Source organism: Pteropus medius, unplaced genomic scaffold, assembly GCF_902729225.1.
Source record: "Pteropus medius unplaced genomic scaffold, Ma_sr-lr_union100, whole genome shotgun sequence".
NCBI lineage: Eukaryota > Metazoa > Chordata > Mammalia > Chiroptera > Pteropodidae > Pteropus > Pteropus medius.
Window position 1 is genome coordinate 879589 of NW_024350319.1, and position 21477 is coordinate 901065.

Sequence of the window (21477 nt, forward strand, 5' to 3'; positions counted from 1 at the left end):
TAGAAATTGCTTCAATGCAAAATTGGAATTCTGAGTGACATTGATGATCCATTAGCTCTCCCATTGTCTTAGGAAAATGGCACATGAAGCAACAGCTTAGACAAAAGGAATAATGCAGTGTCAGTATCTGAAAGCCAAAGAATCTAGCTAAGGGCTCGCTTTCTTTCATTTTTCACAATAATTGGATCCCTGTTATCCCCAAGGAATGAAAAATAGTTTGTCATGCAGACAGAATGCAACACAAAAAGAAGTGGAAGACATTGGCGTTCCACATAATTCCAGACGCACCACAAAATCAGTAGCATTTAGCTGCATGTTGTCACATCCCTGACCTGTATGGTGGGTCACAAAAATTGGCAGCATCAAGTTAATGTCTTTGTGATGCGTAGAGGGTAAGCCACATGTGCACATTAAAACAAGGATCTAATCCAATTGTTCTGTCAGCACGCTGCTTGCTCATCTGCGTGTTCTTCTATTTGATTACTGCACTGGGTATCTGCTGTTGGCTAGGAACAGGGGAGGGGGTTACGGAAGGAGAGGTGTCATTCCTGTGAGGCAGCATGATCTAGAAGAGCCTAGAAGATTTTGTCTAGCAGAGTTCGCCTGGGATCCTACCTCTCCCGCTCCTTACAAGTTGTAAGACCTTAGCAAAGTCACTTTGGACCTCAGTTTCCTAATTATTAAAGCAGGATTAGAAATTCCTCCCCAGTAAAGTTGTTGTGAGAATTAAATGGAATAAGGTATGGCGGGCACAAGCTCAGGGCTGCTCTCCGCACCTCCATACACACTCTGCCCTCACGGAATGGATAGTCTAGGAGGACACCCTAAATGAATGCACGTATTCATAAGACTGAGAAAAGGCTGAGTATGCCAGCTTTTTTAAAGGAGTGGAGCAAAGGAGAAGATGGGGAGATAGTCCTCTTTTATCTGCAGGTAAATCGTGAAAGATCCCAAGGGGAAAGTGGCATCGGTGCTGGCCTTCGACTTCTGGGATTGTAGCCCACGGTGTGCACCCAGTGAGTGTATTTCCATGAGAGTCCTTCGGTCTGATACACAAAAGGGCACTCAGAAGAATAAAATAGATAAATACATAAGTACTGAACAGACTAGACTTTTGTGGTGCGGTTCAAGTATGTGATGTTCCCAGAATTAAAACTGTTACCAGGCTAATCTTGGAAGCTTTCAGGCTGCATTTTTTTATTTAGAAATATTTTGTGTGGCCAATGGAGTTTCATATTTCAGAGAAATCTAATTTTAATTTTTGTATCTTAAAAAAACTATTCAAAATAAGAGTAGTTTTTGAAAAGTAGGATCATCGTTGTCAGTATTCTGAGACCACTTAGAATGATTGTTTTCAGCACTCAGCTGTTAACTGTTACTGTCACACGTGGGGGTTAAAAACAGTTACTACCTGTCTATGCTTTTAATTATATCTGCTCTGCCCGTTATGTCTCTTGAAAATACAATGTTCTGTCTAATCATCTACTGGCTTATCTTTAAGTTAAAAACCACCAATATATATTTGTTCCTCGTGAATCTATGTTTTGCTTACCATCTCATTAGAAACTTTATGCGTATGTATATTGAACAGTATTTTTTCTTTGTAAAAGGGAGATTTCCCCCTAGTGAAGCAAATTCCAAGATTCAAAAGGCAAATGCTGAACCTCGTAAACCTGGTCAAGAACTGCAGAGTGCAGGGTGAGACCATTTTCTAAAGGTACAGATGTTGTCCTGCAGTTACTCTCTGTGACCACAAGGTGGTGAATGAGTTCCCAGAGGGACCTAACATCCCTAACCATCAGGAGAGGTTTCTTAGGAACCAGCAGCTAAATATATAAGCAGAATACCAAAGAACCAAAGTCTAATCTTGACTCTTTTATTTATAATGGATGCCTGACCTTTTTCCTGAGACTGTTTCTTGCTTAAGATTGTCTTTGCAGAGATTTTTTTTCTGCATACACCTTTGGATAGTAAAATTTTTTCTTTGAAAGTGTTTGTGAATATCCTTTGTGTTTTAAATAGTGCTTCCTGCTCCATGAGTCAGAGACTGAGTCTGTCTTATTCATCACTGTTCCCAGTGCTCAACATAATTGCCTGGCACTGAGTAAACAATTAATTTGTTAAGTGAGGGTATGTGTTTGGCTTTTTCCTGCTTCTCCACATCTTGTTATTCCCTCCCTCAAGACTTTCATTAATTTCTGAGATAAGGGGAAGCCTAAATAAGTTACAGAGGGGTTGAGCAAATTAAACAGAATGGCCCCAGAGTAAGAGGTTTACTTTGGAAGGGCTTCTGCTGGGATTCACATCAAAAAGCATCAGGAGAAGGGGGAGGGGGGAGTACCACCAAGTTGCCTCAGGGACAGCTGCACTATTTCCACCACTGTGGGCCTGTGACCAGTCCGGTTCAGATCTTCCCCGGACCCTAAGTCAGAACCGCTGGCAGGGCCAGTGAATCCTAGAATGTCTTCATTATTAGATGAGACTGAGGAATGTCACCACAGATAACTAAAAAACATATTTGATGGCTTTGCTTTGGGAATATAGTATGTGATTTTTTTTTTTTTAATTAAGTGCCTTTGTGTGATGCATCATGTTGAATATTAGTACAAAGATAAGTAAATCCTTGTGCTTCAAGGAAGAATTTGCTAATGGACAAGACGGCCCTATATTTTATTATACTATGGTAAAATCTAAGACAGAGATGTATACAGTATGCCATTTAAACACACAGAAGGGACACCAGACCCCACGTGGGTTGGCACGACTGGGGATTGCGGGGGTTGGTTGGCAGTTCTTCCCAGAGAAGACCTTCAAACTGAAGCATGAAGCACAATAGCAAGATGAGGGAAGGCGGGAAGGTGAGCCAGGCAGAAAGGCCATCATGAATGTGAAAATGAATTATCAGTTTCTGTGGGTACATATAAATGAGCAGAGACAGGAGGCGATCCAGGAGTATTTGGAGGCGAGATGAAGACAACGTAGCAGTAAAGCTTGGCCAGAAATAATCAACACAGACTACTGAAGTTTTGCTAAAATCGTGTTTTCCTCTTTGGTCTCTTACATGCAGTGCATAAGGCGGTTTATGCATACGTAGCTCTTTGTCCCTGAGGCTTTAGAGCCTACCATCCAGTCCTGCATTCTAGACTTAGCACCACCAAAGCCAAAAAGCTAAACTCACTCAGGCTCCTGATCTCTTAATCTAGGGTGAAGGCATCACAATTTCCCCAGCCTCTAACCTAGAAATCTTGACATTCGAGAATGTCAGCTTCCCTGGCATCTGCATCAGACAAGTCCATTTAGTCACCAAATCCAGCCTCCTCTGCACTCGAACACTCTCTCGAACCCAGCGGCTGCTCCACTTAAACACTACAACTGTCTCACTTCAGATCCTCTGTCCCACACCGTCTCCTGCAGCTAATGCTCCAGACCCCTGTCCTCTGGGCCTCTCATCCCTCTTTCCTTCTGTCCAGCCTCCTCATTGCCATTCCCCCACCCTGCTTTCCCATTACTAAATCCTAACCTGTAGCTTCGACCAGCCTTGCTGACCTGGTCTGCCTGCCTGTCTAGCATGTTTCCCATGTCTTCCCACACACCAAGCTTTTCACCATTGCCCAAAGCTACTAGAGCCTTTCAGGCTGCTGTGTCTTTGCATGTGCTCATCTCCCTGCCTGTGACACCTTTCCTCCACCTTTTTCGTTTCCTAATGAACAACCTCTCTCACATGGGGGCCACCCTGAATGTCACCTCCTCAAGTTTCCTAAGCCAAGTTAGTCGGCTTTGGTATTCTTTCTGGAAGGCCTCTGTTTTTGCACCCATGTGTTCCCTTCTTGACTGGGCTTCTCAGGAGCTGGGGCCTCACCTTACCCCCTTTTCTGCTGAACCTCTAGCCTGGCACCTGGCACCACTCACTAATGACAGACACATGCATCAGTAAACTCTCCCTCTTTTGCTCCGACTTCTCAAGACATCTCCACATTTGTGACTCACAGACTCTCAAAATCAAGGTGTCCAAAAACAGAATTCATTTCCTTATCTGAGTCTTGGGATCTCCAGGTCTCCCAATCTTATCATACTGACTCAAAGTCACAGTTGCCTTTAACCACCCCTCGCCCCTACAGCCCCCACTTGTAATTGCGTACCAACTTCTATTGTTTCCACCCCTGAGATATCTTCTAAATCTGTCCGATCCCGTACTCCTAGATTGAAATCATCTCGCATCTGGGCTGTTGCAATAACCTTCTAACTGTCCCCTATCTCTTTTTTTCTTCTTCTTCCAAGCTGCCACCAGAACTCCCTTAAAACACAGAAATGATCATGTCACTAGGGGATGAGGGGTGGTGTTCAAAATCTATTGTCTCTTCATTTTCTGTGTTTGGGCTTTAACCCACCCTTCCCCCATCCATCTGCCTTATTCTCCAACTACTTGCTAGCACTCATCCTAGGCACATGGAATAGGAATGGCCCCAGGTTTTCACACCCCTGTGGCTTGTGCTCATCTGTTCTTCTGTGCATATCCACTTTCCAAACCCTTACTCACCCATGTAAGTCCAACTAAAATATAAGTTCAATGCAACTTTCTCATTCCTTAGGCTGAAGTAGTTATTCCCTATTCCGATTTCAATTATACTTCAACCAAAGCACTTTCCATTATCTGCATTAGAGTAAACCTAGCTTCATGAATATCTGTCTCATACTTGTTTATGAAATCCTCAAGGAAAAGACACATCTCTTATTCATATTTCATAGTCTCCCCCTGTAGCCCCATAATGGTCTTCAATAAATGAATAATTGACTTGAGCTGTGTTCATACTCATTTTATTTCTCAAGCACTAGCTTTTGAGCTCTTTGTGCAGGGACCCTGTTTTTGTCTTGCTGTCTCCTGTGGTGTCCTGCATGGTGTCTTGTACATAGTAGGTGCCCAGTGAGTGTTTGTTGAGTTGACTGACTTAAATAATGGTCATTTGAGTAATGTTTCATTGAGGAGAGAGACTTGCCTTTCTCATTTTTGCACGGAGCATACATTTTCAACCCCCAGCTACTGTTGCTTGGCCATGTGCAAGCACATCAATTTTGCAGTCACAAATGTGACTAGCACTACCCACGGGTGAGTGCTGATGGATGCTAACTGTAGATGCAGTGGAAATATTAATGAGCTGTCACTTCACAAAAAATTTAAAGGGGATTTTTGCAATATTTAAAAACATGCCAGGGTTCTTGGAATGGAATCCTTTGATCAGCAAGGGCATTTTCTTCTGAAACATGTATTACTTAGAATACCAAAAGAAATTAATCTTTAAATACAGTGAACTAGCTTACACAGAGAATAGTTGATTCCTTTGCTAGTTGCTGTGGGTGTATGTCGAGTTAGTGTTTCATTACTAGAACTTTAGGCAAGTTCGTTAATCTCTCTGATCATCATTTCCCTCACTTATAAAATGGGTGTTAAAATATATGCCTTATTAGTATGCAAGAATTACATGACATCAGTGCCTGACATGGAGTATATTTACAGATGATGGTGGCAGTTATTTTCTTCTTTGGTGTCATATTCAGGCATTTTAAAGTCCAGTTTCCCCCACTGATCTGAGTCCTGTTAGAACCTTTTTCTCAAAGCTGCCTTTTTTTCCTTGTTTTTTTAAAAAAATTTTTCTCTTTAAAATAAAAAATAGTCTTAATCTTCGTTTTTGTTTTGTTGGTTTGGGAAAAGGGTTATTGTATATATTTTATTTATCATACTTTCTTAGTTGTCTAAAATGCTTAGGTATTTCTCATGTAATTGTTTTAAGAAAGAAACAGTCAACAAAAGATCTCTTTAAAAATAAGTCACTTCACCGTCTGCTGACAGCCTGCAAGTGTTTACACCTATGTAGCACAAAGGTAGGAACATTCCCCTGGTGCCTAGAAATCTTAAGTGACATCTCCTCCCTGCATCTGGAAGCTCTCAGTTGCTTGTGTGTTTTGTTCATTTTCTAGGCTACAGTACCATGAGCCCACAGGAAGACAGTGAAAACCCTCCATGCAACAATGACCCATTGTCGGCAGGGGTCGATGTGGGGAACCACGATGAGGACTTGGACCTGGACACCCCACCTCAGACCGCAGCCCTGCTAAGCAATAAGTTCCACCACTACCGCTTACACCACCCCACGCTCCATCACAGCCACCACTTACAGGCGGCGGTGACAGTCCACACCGTGGATGCAGAATGCTAACAGCCCCCTCACCTCCGTGAGAAGAGGCGATCTGGGAGATATAGAACATTCTGGAGGGGAAAAGAGCCAGCATAAAATCCACAGCAAGAAACCCCTTGTGTTAGGGCTCTGACTGGAGCGATTTAACTCATTTCCTGGCTATTAACATGTTTAGCCAAACAGAGGAAAAAAAAAAAAAAACCAGCAAAATCCCACTTGTGCAGGTGCGAGGCTGGTTCTGGAGTAGAGGGGAAATTAGCCTGATTAATGAACCTGCCATAACCCTCACAGAATGGAACAGAAAGCAAACCTCCAAACATAGTGACGAAACCCATAAATGAAACTTTGGGAACCTTCGTTAAGCTGAGCCAGAGGAATGTCGCAGGGAGCCAGAAGCATTCGGCTCTCCTTAACTGGAAGAGAGAAAAATGCGCTCAACTGGAGACTGGGATTGTGGCACATTCCGACAGAAACGTGTGCTTTGAAGATTCCACTTTGTTTCTTAGCGGTACCTAGAAACCACCATTGCTGTATGGAACTCATATTAAGCTCTAAATGATGCATCTCAAAATTTCTAAGTAAAGGATTATTTTTCTACTATTTATTGAACTTTCAAATATTCTCAAACTTTGGGGGAAAGAAAAGGAGACACATGAGAAAATTTCAGCAATTATCCTTAGCTGTTTTGTGTGTAATGAAGTGGTTCTTTGACTAAGGAGCTCTATTTCTTATTTAACTGATATCATCCCACTGCCCCGCTCCACAAAATGGGAAAATGAAGAAATCTTTCTCTCCGACTTGTTTACGTACATTTTCTTTAGAACATTATTTCCTGGAAACACATCTTTATTTCTAATGCAGTATTCTTTCTGTGTTTGACAGAGGTGGGGAGGGGCGGAGAAATCCAAGAGGCTTTTAAAGACATGTTTCTTTTTGACGCATTTCCACTCCCCATACAATGCTTTTCTTAGGTTTCTGCGAAACCTAATATTACAACCCCAGCCTTTCAGCTAAGGGAGGGTTGTATTTATTTTCCTTGTTTCAGAGACTATAATAAAATTTTAAATGTCCCATTTTGATTCTGAGCATATCGAATAAAGGAAGAAGTTTTTAAAATTTGAAATTTTGATTGTATGTTAAAGATTTCTTTTGAAATCATAGTTCAGAGCTGCTGCCAGTTATCCAAGAAGTTATCCACCAAACTGCTTTGTGATGTGTACAGAGATTAATCAAATCTGGCTAATAAAACATGGGGCATTGTAATTTTAAAGTAGTGTCCTAATTGCAGTGATGTATTTTAGATTCACATTTTGTGATTCCAATATGTTATAAAGGCATTCTTGCACCGTGTGGTAAATCTCCATTTATATGTAGTTGGGAAAAAATTCACTGAATAATGTTTTAATGATAGGGTATTATGATATAATGTAAAAAAAAATTGGTTCTTCAGCAGTACGGGAAGTTAACTATGTGTGCTATCAGGAATCCCCCCCTTTTGTACTATATATAAAATTGCAGTCTAGTGAAATAAACTGTATGAACGGACAGTTTTAGTGGTTATAGTGATTTGTTAATGTACCGTTTCTTGTGCCTCAACGCAAATTACATTCACTTTGTAACCTAGAGATCAGCTGCCAGACTGAAAGTCGGCCTTCTTTCAGAGCTGCAGTCAAATTTAGGGGCTTCTTGACCATCTTGATTATGCAAAGAAATTTAAGAATGTAATGGGATAAAAATAAAAGCAAGTATTTCAAAATGTGTGGAATGTAGCTCCCCTTCCTGAGCATCTAAATTCATGTAATTAATACTTAATAAATGGTTATTCTCTAACTGCTGGAAGAAATGGATGACTTTTCTGTCTTCCCAGAAAATTAAACTTCTCCACGGGATACTGGATTGTTTTTGTAAGTTGAGAAACTTTGTGTTATGACACTAGCTTCTTGGGGGGCATCGGGGTGGGACATGGTGTTTTTAAGAAAAGAATCACAAAACTTAGAGCTTAAAAAAAAATTATCTTACAGCCTATTCGCATATAATAACAAATTCATTTTGTGTCTTTTGTGATAAGTATCTCCCGTATCTTGAACTCCGGGGGAAAGCAATCGAATGCTTGTACCTGAATGAGAACATAACTGTGTTTTTCAGTTCCTGTAGAGGTTCATGAAGTTTGGGTGGAAATTTTGATCAAGTTTACCATTTGTCTTTTTTCCTAAGCGCTGTATATAATGTTTAAATATTTGTTGTTCTTATTGTTATTTAAAAGGAAAAATGTTTTTGGAAACTCTTCACATGGTGTGACTGGTCTTGTTGCCTTTTCTTCTGCAATACTATGGCTTCGTTAGACGTGAGTCTTTCCTGACCTGCTGGAGGGAGGTCCTGTAGGTGCCATCTCAATGCCTATGACCAACATCACTTACCAGTGTCAACAACCACCAAGAGCTAAAGGGGTTCCAGGTCATTTTATGTAGCTAGAAAGGGAAATGTGCTGTTTGCGGCCCAAGTAAAACATGGCTCAGACCCATACTAGTCCTCGTGGTATATATTAATCTGCTTTTCAGATACGTTATTCTAGAAATTTTGGAAAATTCCATTTTTCTTCTACTTCTTAATCTGAAGGCTCAATAAACCTCATTAATATTTTTTATTTGACAAACTGTCAGATTTATGCAGACAAGTTTATTTTGCATGTCAGAGTGACTGGTGTATGGGCAGAAATCCCAGGAGATTGCTTAAGTTTGTTTCCCTGTGGCAATGGACAGCTCTCATCATTATGTTTTTTAAATGCATATCTGGTAGAATACGCAAATCAAAATGGACGAGCCCAACTTCATCTGCGTCTTTTGTCGTCTGTTTCTGAACAGAGGAGTGGTGATTTTCCTGGCCGAAATACAATGCCATATTCAGAATCTTTTCTAATTTTTCAGTAAAAAAAAAAAAAGTTGAAAGATACATTTTTATGGCTATTATTTACAGCTGCATGAGATGATCTGTTTAATGGCTAAGGTGTGTGTCAATATATAGAGATGTTTTTGTGTTTGAGATTTTTCTGTTTTTTCCTTCATCCTCCCTCAGTCCTAAACTGCTCATAGGGTGTTTTCTTCATCCCATAATTGTCTCTTTATGTATTTTTTAAATTCAGTATTACCCCCCTCCTAAGGAGAAAATTTTATTTAATTTAAATTCACCCTAAGGGAAATTAAATACTAGGGGATAAGATTTTGTTGGATAGGGTGGAGCTTTAGAGGGCTACAAACCACTGTTAATATCTGATTTCTTTCCTTCCCCCAAGAATCAGTTTTTACTCCTGTGGGCAGTATTTCCCCCATTTGAGAATGTGAGCCTTAAAGTTCTGTCCTTAGCCCCTTTTTCAGTACTTGCTTGGAACGATAGAGCACTGAGTTGAAAGCAAGGAGGCCAAGCGTGAAAACCAAAGTCTGATCCCAGGCTCAGAACTGCCTTGGACTTCATCTCCCTCTCTCATTTCACATCTGGTCAACGACAAGTCCAGAGTCGCTGAGTAAACAACATCACTTGTGTTCGTCTATCCCTTCCCTTTTTGGGAACTGGTTTGTAAGCCGTCTATCTCCTCCACTGAATCAGCGACTTCTAAACGGTTTCCTAGACTCTTTTCTCCAATCTTCATTTATTCAACGGATATTCGTTGAGCTCCTACTACATGTCAAGTATAGTGCTAGGAGCTGAGTATACAGGAGCGAAGTAAGCAGAATGATCCCTCTCTAACTGAATAATACAGATGTAACTGGATAACAGGGTTGACTTCCCAGTGTTTATCTCACCCTCCCTCCATTGTGTAGCAGTGAATATGATTCCAGGAGTTCACTTCAATCCTAGAGTTGTATTTCTCATTAATTCTACAACAATCACCGTAAACTTATTCTACTTATTTAATCATAACTTGAGACTCAAGGCAACCACCATAAGGCATTTCTTTCGATGACAGGGAGAACATGTGACCTAATCTGAATCATCCTACCTCTGAATTTCCACTAGGAAGTTAGTAAGACCTTTTATGAAAGGTCCTTCATTGTGTAAGGACCTTTAATATGGCATTTTAATATCTGCACCTGAAAGCTTCCAATATAGGCATTAAGCAAGCAAATATAAAATTATAAGTACAGTTTCAAATACAGCTATTTGCTGCAAAAGCAAAGGAAGTATGATGGACAGAACAGCCCATAAAGGGGAAGCGTAGGCAAAGAAGGAATCTGCTTTAGATGCTCGTGGAAAGCATTTAAGAGGCTGATCTTAAAGCAGCTGCTGAAGAATGAGAAAGCCAGACAGCATGGCAGGGGTACAGTGGATAGGCTAACGTTTCAGGCATATGCAGTCTGCAATAGAATATGCAGTGAGTTTGAGATAGAAAATATCATGTCTAGAGCACTGGCCAGCAAAAGAAAGGTAGAATTTAATGAGAATGAAGAGATGGGAAGATGGAGTCCTGTAGGCCATAGAAGGAAGGGAATCAGTGAAGTAAGTGGGAAGCCAATAAGATCTTGTAAGAGGAAAGGGGGAGGCTACTTTTAGAAGATCGTTATGAGTTGAAAATGGATTGCGTGTAGCAAAAATGGAGATATGGTAGGAAACCATCACAAAAGTCTGGGTAAGAAGTGCAAGGTGGTGGCAGTAAAGATGAAGAAAATCAGAATAGTGGAAAGTGCATTTTGGAAGTGGGAACAGCAGAGCTTGGTTGTGGAGAGTTGAGGGAGAGAGATTCCTGACTTGACTGATTGGTGGCCGTACTGCTTTATGTGCTGGGGATTCTGGAGCGGGAACAGTTTGGGGAGAAGAGTAAGGAATGAAGAGTCAATGTGAGATGTTTGATGTGAGGCGTCTAGAAATGTCAAGTTCATCCTGCACACCTCAGCCTAGTGACTACTGATGACTTTGACTCACATCATGCATTTGCACGGTAAGATCTTTTCATGTGGTAATTCATTTAATGTGATTTAGCTCTGATCGGTGAGATATAAGAGCTTTTCAGTCTTACATCTTTACCTACCTAATCCTCTTAGTGGCATTCTCCCTAGTTCATAGTCTGCTTAAATTCAGAACCTCATCCTGCTGTGCTTTGTATACTTCTGCTGTGTTCCAGCCAACTGGTCTGACCAAACACCTTCTGACTTTCTTGATGTGATACGTGTTTTTATTCATGCTTTGTATGTGTCTGTGGTTTATTTCCCCAGCCTTATTGGGATATAAAGGACATATAAAATTATAAGGTTTAAAGTATACATCATGCTAATTTGATGTATGTATTTGTTGTGAAAGGATTCTCCTCGTGTAGTTAACACAACCATTAATTTATTTGTTTGTTTATTATTTATTTATTTAGACATTTAGGTTCTCTCTTAGCAAATTTCAATTAGACAGTAGTGTTGTCAACTATAGCCACCGTGTTTTACATTAGATTCTCAGACTTTATTCTTCTTATAGCTGAAAGTTTGTAACTTTTACCTACTTTTCTCTATTACCCCTACTCCGCTAGCTGCTGGCAGCTACTTTTCTACTCTGTTTCTGTGAATTTGGCTTTTTTTTTTTTTTTTAGATTCCACACAGAAGTGATACTGTGCAGTATTTGTCCTCTTCTGTCTAAATTATTTCACTTAGCATAATTTCCTCCAGCTCCATTGCAAATGGCAGGATTTCCTTCTTTCTCATGGCTGAATATTCATGCTTTTTTATTTACTTCTATCTTCTCTTCTACTCTTAAGAGAAATGACTACTCCTCTTACCTTGGCAAGCCTTAATTCAAATACAACTTCTTCCAAGATCAGGTTTATTAACCCCACTTACCGTCTTCTAAGCCTAATAAAAAGTGACCTCGGGCCCTCAAATCTCTAAAGCTCTTACTTTTACCCACCAGTCATGAGCTAGTTCTGAAATCTTCACTTAAATGTTCACTGTATTTTCATGCAGTGAACTCATATAGCCTCAACTAGACTTGAGTTATCTAAGGGCAAGGACTATTTCTCATTGCTGTTTATAATGCTCATGGACCATACCCTATATTGTCGCCATAATTGATTAGTTATAACATATAATAATAATACACTATTTAAAGTAGATGAAGCAAATTGATTTCTCCAAAATATTTGCTTAATCCATTAGTACAATTCTTTTAAAATGAGGTGTAATTGACATAACATTAATTTCAAATATACAATGTAATGATTCAATGTTTGTATATATTGCAAAATGATCAGTAAGTCCAGTTAACATCTATCACCGTACATTTTTTTTCTCATGCTGAGAAATTTCAAGATCCACTCTCCTAGCCACTTTCAAATATACAACCCAGTATTTTAATTACAGTCACCATGCTGTACATCACATCCCCAGGACTTATTCATTTTTTAACCGGAAGTTTGTACCATTTGACCCCCTTCACTCCCCACCTCAGGCAGCCAACCAGTTTGTTCTCTATATCCATGAGCTCAGGTTTTTTTGGTTTTGTTTTTTGAGTGCAACAATTTTTAGCATATTGTACTAACAATTGATACAATGTTACATGTTTGACAGTTTTTTAATGTTATTGCTGATATAAAAACTCTTAACTTCCAAAAGTATAATTTCAGTATACAGGCCTTTAAAATGCTACCTGTATTTTATTATAATAATTTATGTGACATCTACCCACATCTAAGTGCAAAAATAATTCCTTTTGGCTAATTTAAATGTGTAATTACTTTTCCTATAGAATTTTAAATAGCAGTTCTTTTGAAGAAGCTTACATGTGAAAGGTTTTCAAATCCTACTTCTCATAAGACTTCTTCTATTTCTTTCTTACTATTCCCATTCAGTTTCTCTGTACTGCTTGATTAAAGTGTTTTATGTAACAATATACCCACCAGGATTACTGCCTTAAATCTTACTTCGGACTAGTGCTTTTGAGGGGAGAATTACATAATAAGAAGCTTGGCTCCCCTACGAAACTATGTTCTTGACTTTCAGGGCTCCTTGGCACTCCTTTATCCAGACCCAGTTCACTCCGTTACATTCTCTTCAAAATCTGTTCCCAAACGTTTCCACATTCTCCAGCCCTGTACTCTGTCTTGTGACAGCTGCTCTGCAGCTGCCATGCATTCTACCCTCGCATTTGGGCAGAAGTCCCACAACTTCTGTATTTTTCATGTCGGCATCGCTCTCAGACATCATCCTGGAAGGCATGGTCCTACTCCTTCTCAGAGCCAACCCACCTATTCTTGATCTAGCTGCATCAAATATGCATTTCCTTACTTACTCCTCCCCAGTCAGTGGCTCTTCTTTGAGCCAAAAGAAAACTCAGTTATCCCCTAGCCTACAAATACAAACCTTCCTTAACTTTGCTTTCCTCTCAGATTATTGTTAAATGTTCCTCTGCCTCTCTCGACCAACATTTTAAAATTATAAAATTTTTTAGATTTTTAATCTACAATTAGACCTCTAATTTTGAAGGTCTAGAACTCATCCATGCTGTCTCCTTGCTTCACGCACACCTCCCTGATGGGCTCATCCTTTGCTCTGAGTTCAGCCAGGAGCTATAGAAGCACTTCTCCCAAGGCTCCCTCTCTTTTTTCCCCAAATCTAAAATCTTGATCATCTGTCCAGTTGCTTGTGATTCTCCACACGGGTGTTTCCCAGGCAAGCCAGCGTCAGAGGTCCCGTCGTCCCTACCCTGCTCTGAGTCACCATCATTTCTCACCTAGGTACAGCAGTGTCCCCATTGTTCCCCCATCTCTATTCTTGCCCCCTCCAATTCATTCTCCACACGGAGGTTCCAGGAATCTTGTTTTTATTGAGGTGAATGTTACGTACCATAAAATTAACCATTTAAAAATACACAATTCAGTGGCATTTGGTATATTCAAAATGTTATACAACCATCGTTTCCATCTATTTCCAAAAGGTTTTTGCTACCCCGGAGGCAGACTTTACCCATGAAGCAGTCACTTTCCATTTTCCCTTTTCCCTTTCCTCTAGAAATCAATATACCTTCTCTATGGATTTACCTAATCTGAACATTTTTTTTATAAATGCAATATATGACCTTTTATGTTTGGCTTCTTTCACTTAATGTTTTGAGGTTCAATCATAGTATAGCACATATCAGTACTTGATTCCTTTTTGTGGCTGAATAATCGGTTGTACAGATATATCACGTGTGTTTATCCATTCATCATTTGATGGGCATTTGGGTTGTTTCCATCTTTTGACAATTGTGTATAGTGTTGCTTTGAGCATTTGTGTACAAGTATTTGAATACCAATTTTTAATTTCTTTGGGTATGTTGCTAGGAGTTGAATTGCTTAGTCGTATGCTAATCCTATGTTTAACATTCTGAAGAACTGCCAGACTGTTTTCTAAAGTGGCTGCACCATTTTACATGCCCACCAGCAATGTATAAAAGTGCCATTGGCTCCCCTATGACTTCCTTGCCACCATTTGTTATTTTCCTTCAAAAAAAAAAAACTGTAGTCATCCTAGTGGATGTCATATAATATCTCATTGAGCAATCATTTTTAAAATGTAAAGTTGAACTTGTTACTTGCTTACCATGCTTTAATATTTTGCCATTGCCCCCAGCATCATTCTGCCCTTAGGAAAAAGTCACCCTAACACCATTTCATGTCATCTTTTCATTCCTGCTGTCTTCTCTAAATTTCTTGAGTAAGCCTTCTTCTAGCCCACCTCAGGGCCTTTGCATGTACTGCTTACTCTACCCGGAATACTCCATCTCCAAACTCACCCTTCCCAGCCTCATCTTTCACATGGATAACTACTGTTCTTCCTTAGGTCACAGCTTCACTGCCACTTCCTCAGTGACTACCTACCTAGCATTAGCTCCCACTGTTACATTCCTCTGCTGGGGAGAAAAAACATTCTTTAAACCCAAATTGTTCCTGACTGCTGACAGAGAGAGTAGTATAATCCTTAATGGTAAAATCTATCTTTATACTGGCCCCTTCCATTTACAGAGAGGAAAAAAAGAACTGAAACTCTGAATCCTCTGCCAGTTTTTCTGTGCGGAGAAAGGATGAGACTCTTTATTGTGTGAAATTAATCTGCATAATAAACTAGGGTAAATGGAGCTTCTGAAGGGACTTGGAAAGCAAGAAGCTGGGAGATACGTGGGGAGTGTTGAAGCAGAAAGAAGACACCAAGTGTGAAGGCTCTGGGACCCACAGACAACAGTGACCGGCGAAAGTCGTGCTGGGCGCCAGGTGGTGAAGGAGGCTAAAGGAGTGTTGGATTTCAGTTTGTCTGGCTGTTGCATGTACACCCCCTTCTGCCTACAGCTTCACTCGAGTTTCATAAGCACGAGCCTTGAATGAGTGACTTCAGGGGAAAACAAGGAGAATGAAGCAAGCTCTGACAGGACAGAACAGAGAGCAGAGGATAGTTGCAGGGGTGAGAAAGAACTGAAACAGCTGAGTGAAGCAAAAACTCAGAACCGGAGATGGAAAAAGCCCTGAGGAGTTCACAGAAATCTTGGGAAAGTCACTGGATTTTCTATAGGACATGGGATAAAAGCTCCAAGCCAATTTTATTTAAATCTCCAAAGAAAGTTTGACCTCAGCCGACATCTGAATACATTGTAGCACCCTGTATGAGACATCTCCTTTCACTGCGATCACACTTAACAGTTATTTGTTTTATGTCTGCCTTCCCTACCAGACTAAGCCCGCAAGTCAGGGGCATCTGTCTTACCTCATACTATATCCTGGTGCCTATCTCAAGCAAGCACGTAAAGATATTTGCTGAGTGAATAAACTTTTTTTCTCACCAGAATTTAAGGTGGATTTAGAAACAATATACTAAAATGGGATAGTTTTACATTTTTTTATTTCGCCCCCCCATCCTGCCCCAAACTAGAAATAGAAAGACATGGTTAAAAATTCAAGGTGCCTAAAGTGATAGGAATGAGTTTTCTTGCTAAAAAATTGGAAGAGATTGGAATTGCCTTATCAGAATGTTCCATAAACTATATCATAATCAAGCTGTCAACTATTTAAAAAAAAAAAAGAAATAAAACCCTGTGCTTATGACCTGAAAAAGCAAAAATCATAACTCAAAGATCGGTGTAATTTAAAATCTATGTATTACAAAATTAACCAACAAAAATTTAATTGCAAAAATAGAACAGACAAAGGCTTGACACTGACAACAATAAGACATATTTAAACTAACCTATTAATAATAATAACAACCTAATAAAACTGTTAAGCAAAGGAAAAATTACCCAATAGAAAAATCAGACCAGGAGTTCCTCTTCAGTGTAAACAACAAATAGCCAGTAATCATATGAAAAAAATGTTCAACCTTTCTAGAACTAATGAAGTACTGATTAAAATGAGGCAAGATTTTTTTCCCCTATGGACTAGCAAAATTTTTAAAAAATTTTTAACACTCTAAGCATTAGTGGAGCATGTAAACTGGTATAGACACTTTGGCAAATCTATTGAAATCTAATGTGCTCTTGACTCAAATTCTACTTCTTCACATCTATCCTACAGAAACATCCAAGTGCACAAGAAAACATGACAAATATGTTTCTTGAAGCATTTGTTGAAATGGAAAGTTTGGATACCATCTCAGTAATGACTAAGATATGGAATATCTGTTATGAAATACTATGCAGCAGCTTTAAAAATAAGGTGGATCTGTGCACAAACATAGTTGTATCTACAAGACATAATGTTGAGTAAAAACAAGCAAGTCACAGAGAGATACAGATAATGCGATGCCTGCGATATACGTGTATGCGGATGCATAGGGGCAAAAGGCTAAAAGGACCTGCACCAACAGATCCCAGTAATTATCTCCAAGTAGAAAGAACAGGCAGCGGTGGCCAAAGGGTATTAGGCTTCTTATCTGTGAAGTTTCAAATTTTTATAAGACAAAATGTAATCATCTACTGTTTGAATTATTAAAATAATTCAAAATTAGATGCACAACAGTAAGACAGTACTCAGCACTAAACTACGATACACAACATCATGGCTGGATTTCAGAGACGGTAAGCTAAGCAAAATAAGCCTGACACAAGAATGCATTCCGAGTAAATCCATTGAGATTACGTTCTAGAACAGTCAAAACTAATCTCTAGCCAAATACAAACAAAACCTGTGGTTTTTTCTAAAGGTTGGGGAGCCTGACTGGTGACAGGCACTAGAGTGATGGGTGGGTTATATAAATGAAATCATTAGTTAAGACTGGACAGTTGTGATCTGTGCATTTCAATATATGAAAAGTTGACCTCAGAAAATTAACAATTTAATGTCTAGCTTTCTGTCATGGTACAGTACTTCCTCAAGCGTGTTCTTCCTCTGTTTCCCACTTCTGCCGTCCTTTCTGGATTATGTCGCTCAAGATCAGCTCAGATGCCACAGGACAATGGTCAGGCAACTCTGGCCACACACAGGAGCGTGGTTTGAGGAGAGGAGTGTATTATGTGTGTAAAATGTGGGTGGTTGGCTGGTGTTTTTGTCTCTGGAGAACATGTGTTGTGAGTGTTGCGTGGCCAGTCCCTCGAAGGGGTCGGAGCAGAGGAATTGTGGGTCATTTACTGGGCTAACTGATCAGCATATGTTTTGTGCTCAGGAATCAGTTTACAGAGATGGAAAGCAGAATCGATGGATAGGAAAAAGATACCGGTTCAGCTTTTTAATTATGGAAAAGTTGGAAAGGGTAAAGGAACAAAGTAAATAGGCATGAGCTCTTGAGAGAAAAGGCAGCCTTAGAGCTGTTCTTTGTTAGCCTCCATAGGGCCGTGTCCTTTTCAGATTAAGTTCTTTCTTCATATTTTAGGAACTGGGATGCTAATATGGAATTTCAGCAAAAATGAGATCGATGTTGGGAGGGCGGGGAGAGCTTTAGGTGGATACCCCCCTCATAGGCCAAAGACTCAGATTCCTAAGAAGAGATACCATCTTTCAACCAAATGAATGATAAGATCTAAAATGTCAAATGCTTGGGGTTTGGCATGAGGATTAAATGAACTGTTGCATTAGGAAAAATTCCTGGCATTATACAGCAGTGATAAATATTATCTAGATGTAGCAGCAGCTGCTGCAGCAGTAATACTATGAAGCAAAGTGAAATTCATACTATTTTGGCTTTTCGCAAACATTTCTTAGTTGTAGCTTCTAGGTTGTAAGCCAACCTATCTCAACTGGAAAAAAAGGCAGAGAGAAAATAGAACAATTTTGCAATTTGGTCCAGATCGACGCCAACCACCCACATTTGATGTGGTAGTTTCTTCCTTGGGTTAGAGATAGATGGTGTAGACAGCCTGGAGACCTCACCAGTCCTTGAGGGAGGCAGGTGGTGAAATAGCATCCAGACAAAGCTGAAGGAAGCGTGGGGGCCAGAGCATCTTTCCACAAGAACTGTCTAACTTTAAGGCCTAAATTGAACTGCGGGCTCTTCACCCCTCTCCTCACAGTCTCGTAAGCCTCATTCATTAATGAATTGACTGGCAGACTCTCAATGTTAGAGGATTAGGCCCAAATCTATGGGGGTACTTTTTTTTAATAAAAAGTATTTTTTTAATAATAAAATACATAAAACAAAAAATTTACCACTTTAACTATTTGTAAGTGTACAATTCAATGGCATTAAGACATCAGCAATGTTGTGTGACCATCACCATTATTTCCAAAACTTTTTATCACCCCAAATATGTTGGTAATTTTTACATGTCCCCTGGCTTGTGAAATGATAATTCCATAATTTAATATTACAGCTAAAGGGAACTTGGAGATTATCTCCAAGCACCTCATTTGTACAGATAAGGAAATTGATACTCATAAAGATTTTTATTCAAGGCCACAAACCTAGACAACGGCACAGCTGGAATTCAAATCCAGGTTTCTTGATTCTTAAGAGCTCAGTTCCCAGGGAGTTGTTTCTGTTATACGCACTAGTCTGCTTCATATATTTCTCATTACCCAGATTAATTAGTCTATTTCTGAGGTCATAATGTCAAATGCCTACCGGAGCCTGCAGGCACAAGACAGACACTCAAGAGGTGTTCCTTACATTTGTGAATTAATAAATCTGACAACCCGAAAAGGTTAATCCCCCTGTCTAAACGAAGGTAGCCAGCTTTAACATTATTGTCATATGGATTGCCAGTTTTTAAAAGAAAAGCCAAAAATTTAGATTTGTATGTGAACTGTCTTAATAGAAAACATTATATTGGGAGTAGGGGGACATATTTAGAGGCCATCGTCATTATTCAGAGCTCCAGATATCCAGGTGTGCTGTGTAAGAATCACCAGGGAAATGTGAGTCCTCAGTAGCATGTAATAGACACCGGGTAGACATTTACTGGATAAGTGAATAAATACATCATGAATTTATTATATTTCCTCCACAGGCTAGAATACTGGAAGTATTCAAGAAAGCCTATAGAAAAAATTCTTGTGTTTAGTAGGAAGTTAGGAAATTGACTAATCAAGTCATTTATTATTCAGTCATTGATTTATTGAGGCACAAATTGATTGATTATATACTGAGTACCAGGCTCTGTGCTAGATATTGGATATACAGAGTATACTATTAAAAAGCCCTTGCTCTCCAGGAACTCACAAGCTTATGTAAATAACTATAACACAATGTCATAACTGTTATCACAAAGATAATGCTCAGTGCAAGTGTGACGGAAGTACAAAGGTTGAAAGGCTCAGGAGAAAGGTAAGAGGGCTGGAAAAAATGAGGAACAACTTACCAGTGACAGGCTGCAAATGGAGACTAGAAAAAAGGAAGTTACTGGGTAGGTGGTGATTATTACTCTACAATTCTGCATTCCTCTTGTCTATATTAAGAATGTTACTAATGAGTGGTGGTAAGCCTACTTGTTCAATCGACTTTTATACTTCCCTAAGACTACAGATATCCTTAAACCCTTATGTATGTTGTTGTCCCCTTTATAACGACTAAAAGTGATAACTATAGAAGTATGCCAAGATTTATTTGCAAGGATATTTATTATCATATCTCATTTTTAATAGTAAAAAGTCAGAAATGAGAAAATCATAGATAATTTGATTAAAGAAATTATTATGCAATGGAATACCTTGCAGTCATTTAAAATTGTTTTTAAAGAATATACAATTATATGGAAAAATGTACAAAACGTAAGTTTTCTGAAAAAAATACAGAACTGTGTTTAATACCAGATTTAAATATATATATATATGTTCTGTATGTAGTAAATATATAGAGAGATTGGTTTACAGAGGCAAAGAGTTAAAGTAAATACACGAAAATGTTAACACTGGATTTTTAATGTCATGATTACAAATATTTACATTTTTTCTTTATGTTCCAAACTTTTAACAATGACTATTACTTTTTTGGTTTAAAAAAGTTAATTTACAGTGTTATATTGGACAAAATTGTGTTATTCATCCAGCCAGACAACTCATCTGGAAAGTGTCCCCAAACTCCCACTCTAAATCCAGAAGCTTGTGGGCCCAAGTATATGAAAGGACCCTGTCCCCTCGGCTATAGTCATTCAGTCCATAGGTGGGCATCTAACCCAAGCAAGGCCAATCAAATTACATGTCCCGAAAATTTGGAGATTAAAATGATTCTCAAATCAAATGCCCTTTTGAATGGAAGAGGGATAAACTTGACAGCTTGAGGGTGATCTTTGTTTTGTTTTGGCTTTTTAGATTAAGGAGACAAAAGTGGGCCTCAACTGAGAAAAAATATATATATTGCCAATGGGCAGGGGGAGGGGAGGGGAGAGATAGCAACCGTGTTGCCAGATTTCCATGACATAGGTGATCCCACCTCCTGTCCTTCCTGAGGGCCTCAGTGCTTCCCTTAAATTCGATGAGATAGCCATATACTTAATAAGAAATTTCCCTTTTTTGCTTAATCTGAATTGACTTGGCTTCTGTTTTTTTGAAACAAAAATGTTATCTAATACAAATATCTCTGGGAGCATGAAAGAAACCAAGGTCACTAATAGAGTTTCCAAATGATATCACCCTATGAGGACAGGACTGTATTTCTCAGCTCACATTTCCGTCATGTAGCCCATATGGCTGGTGCTTGACACATTGCTTATCATCTGACAGACTGGAAGAATGAATGATGTATAGCTATGCCTTTACTCTTACTTATTCTACATTTTTACTTAAAAATTGTGTGAGGGGTAGTAAAAAGGGCAGCATTTCTGAGCCTCCCTCCCCTCCTTCTACAGAGAAAATACTCAATATATGTGGCCTGGGAAATATCACCTTTTGTTAAATTCCACTCATTTGGCACTCAA

The 21477-nt window shown here is 39.3% G+C and overlaps 1 protein-coding gene across 1 annotated transcript in view; it reads left to right on the forward strand.

Annotated features, from left to right (window-relative positions):
- Window positions 1-7947, forward strand: part of CACHD1 (cache domain containing 1) — a 198476-nt gene extending 190529 nt beyond the window's left edge. The window contains exon 27 of the mRNA XM_039838488.1: window positions 5974-7947. Within this exon, the coding sequence (XP_039694422.1) occupies window positions 5974-6212 (239 nt within the window). The 3' untranslated portion in view covers window positions 6213-7947. The remainder of the gene's footprint in view (window positions 1-5973) is intronic.
- The last annotated feature ends 13530 nt before the right edge of the window (window positions 7948-21477 follow it).